Raw genomic sequence first — 2561 nt, forward strand, 5'->3', positions numbered from 1 at the left:
CTGCCCCACGGGTGCTCCCCAGGGGTCCTGGTTGACGTGGTTGTGTCCCAGGGATCTGCAGGGATCCTTCCTCCAGGCAGGGAGTTTCTCAGTAGTTTTTATTCCACGCTGCGGTGAGTTCAGTGCAAGGAGGGGGCTCCTGGGGGGGTCTGAGGGAGTGCTGGTGGTGGCTGCACACGGCAGCTGGCATCACTTCAAATTCAAGAAGTCTCTGCAACAAGATGCAATAAACTTTACACTGTAGCACTGAGCTGCCCGTGCTGCTGAGAGCCTGCTTCCTGAGCCCTGGGTGTGGGAACCCCTCTGCTGGGAGCCCAGCAGGAGAAAGCTGGCCTGGGGCAGCCTGAGAGGAGAAGGCTCCAGCTGGGGAGACCTGCTGGGGGCTGCCAGGGCTTCAAGGGGCCTGTCAGAAATCTGGGGACAGACTTTTTAGCAGGGTATGTTGTGACAGGAGAAGGGGTGATGGGTTTAAACTAAAGAGGGAAATTTAGACTAGAGAGAAGGAAGAAATTTTTGACAGTTTTTACAGTTCCCCATCCCTGGAACCATTCCAGGTGAGGTTGGCCGGGGCTCTGAGCAACCTGCTCTAGCTGCAGATGTCCCTGCTCAGGGCAGGGGGTTGGACTGGATGCTCTTGAAATCCCAACCCATTCTATAATCCCTGGCTGTTGGTCTGAGCTGGGCTTAGAGCAAAGAGGAGCTGGGAGCTGTCCTGGAGCTGTCCTGGAGCCACCTCCCCATGACACCTGGGTCAAGATCAGGCTCAGTGACTGGAGGTATAAAAGTGATGCCAGCCAAGTGCTGCAGGGAAGGGAAGGAGCTGGGGAAGATGCACCCAGGGGAGACAAGGCCAAGGCTGACTCTGTGCCCCCCATCTCTGCAGAGCAGAGCTTACTTCACCAAGGTGGGCAGTTCCGGGTTGAAGGAGATGTAGTCGTGGCCCAGGCCCAGATTTTTGGGAAAGGTGATGAACTTCACCTTGCTTTTGTCCTTGTAGGCGCTGCGTGCTGTCTCAAAGAGCTGCCAGAGGGGGGGAAGCGTGGTTAGTGGCACGTGCAGGGCACCCCAAACCCCATTTTGGGGCCAGACACCCCCTCTCCTTCCCCTCCCACCCCCCAAAACCAGGCTAAACCAGCAGCCACCCCCATCCAAGCCCATGCAGGGGCGATGGTGGGACCCACCTTGCGGCCCAGATGCAGAGGCACCACCTCATCATCTTCTGTGTGCAGTATGAGGAGGGGGCAGCTCAGCACCTTCACACTGCAGGCAGCAAGTACAACACCCAGGAGTCACCCCAGGGCTGACAGAGCCTCCTGGGGTGCTGCTCAAACCCCCAGAGCAATCCTGACCCCACCCCAGATGTCCCATCAGAGCCAGCACATCCCATAGGTGGCTAAGGGCAACTCAGCTGCCCTGGGGTGGTGCCCACGGTGCTTGCCCCAGCACCCTCATGATTTAAACCCCCACTAGAGGTTCAAAAACACCCATGAAATAAATGGGGTTCAGCAAAGGCACCCACAAACATGGAGCAGGACAGACCCTGTTGCCCACAGGATGCTGTGGTGTGGGTTGGACTCCAGCAGATAATGCTTGGAAGGAAAAAAGGATGTTGGCCCACAGACTTTGCTCATTAGTAATATTGCTATCTCAAGATAGGCAAATTAAAAGGCACTTCTAAAGCATGAGTAAGATGGGCAAACACAAATGAGAGTGCAGGAAGCACAGGATGTGACACGCCATGGGACAAAAGGAAATGGCCTCGAGTTGCACCAGGGGAGGTTTAGGTTGGACCTGAGGAACAATTTCTTCCCCAAAACTGTTGTTCAGGCTGCCCAGGGCAGTGGTGGAGTCCCCACCCCTGGAGGGGTTTCCAAGCCGTGGAGATGTGGTGTGAGGGACACGGGGCAGTGGGGACCTGGCAGGGCTGGGGGATGGTTGGACTCGATCTTAAAGGTTTATTCCACCCAAAATGTTTCTATGATTCTATAATTCTGTGATTCTACGTCCACTCCCCCCTCCCCATGCAGGTGGCCCCAGCATCCTCCCTGCAGCCCCCCGGGGCCGGCCGTGCCCCTTGCCCCCAGGCACAGGCACTCACTTCTCGTCGCTGGGGAAGAACATGTTGCCCAGGGCTAGTGAGTCCAGGATGAGGTACCCGAAACCTGGGAACTGCCGGTAGATCTGCCAGGGAGGGGAGTGGGGGGCTGCTAAGGCATGGCTTTGATCCCTGCCCAGGGGGGAGCCCTGGGCTAGGTGGGGCTGCCCCCAATGTGGGGACACACAGGCATGACCCCTACCTGTCAGCAGCAGGGGACCCCCTGGGCAGAGCCCCCCAACCATCACCCTTTGGAGACCCCACAAGCAGAGCCCCCCACCCACCACTGCTGGGGACACCAGGGGCAGAGCCCCGGGCTCACCTTGGTGACGGGGATGTGGGCGGCAGCCTCACGGATGTTGGTGTAGGGTGACTCCAGCACCACGGCATCAACCTGCACCCCTGAGGGCAGAGTGGGGCAAGAAGGGCTGGGGGGGGCCCGACCCCCCCTGAGCTGCTGCCACGC

At 58.6% G+C, this 2561-nt stretch overlaps 1 protein-coding gene across 1 annotated transcript in view; it reads right to left on the bottom strand.

The window, feature by feature from the left end:
- Positions 1–189: 189 nt before the first annotated feature.
- The window catches only part of ABHD12B (abhydrolase domain containing 12B), a 4836-nt gene continuing 2464 nt past the window's right edge, over positions 190–2561 (bottom strand). Inside the window, exons 8-12 of the mRNA XM_008938186.1 lie at positions 2418–2497; positions 2099–2181; positions 1182–1260; positions 896–1020; positions 190–211 (exon numbers count right to left, since the gene is read on the bottom strand). Coding sequence (XP_008936434.1) covers positions 190–211; positions 896–1020; positions 1182–1260; positions 2099–2181; positions 2418–2497 — 389 coding nt within the window. The remainder of the gene's footprint in view (positions 212–895; positions 1021–1181; positions 1261–2098; positions 2182–2417; positions 2498–2561) is intronic.

The sequence above is a fragment of the Merops nubicus genome, unplaced genomic scaffold (assembly GCF_000691845.1).
Source record: "Merops nubicus isolate BGI_N331 unplaced genomic scaffold, ASM69184v1 scaffold26280, whole genome shotgun sequence".
Lineage (NCBI taxonomy): Eukaryota > Metazoa > Chordata > Aves > Coraciiformes > Meropidae > Merops > Merops nubicus.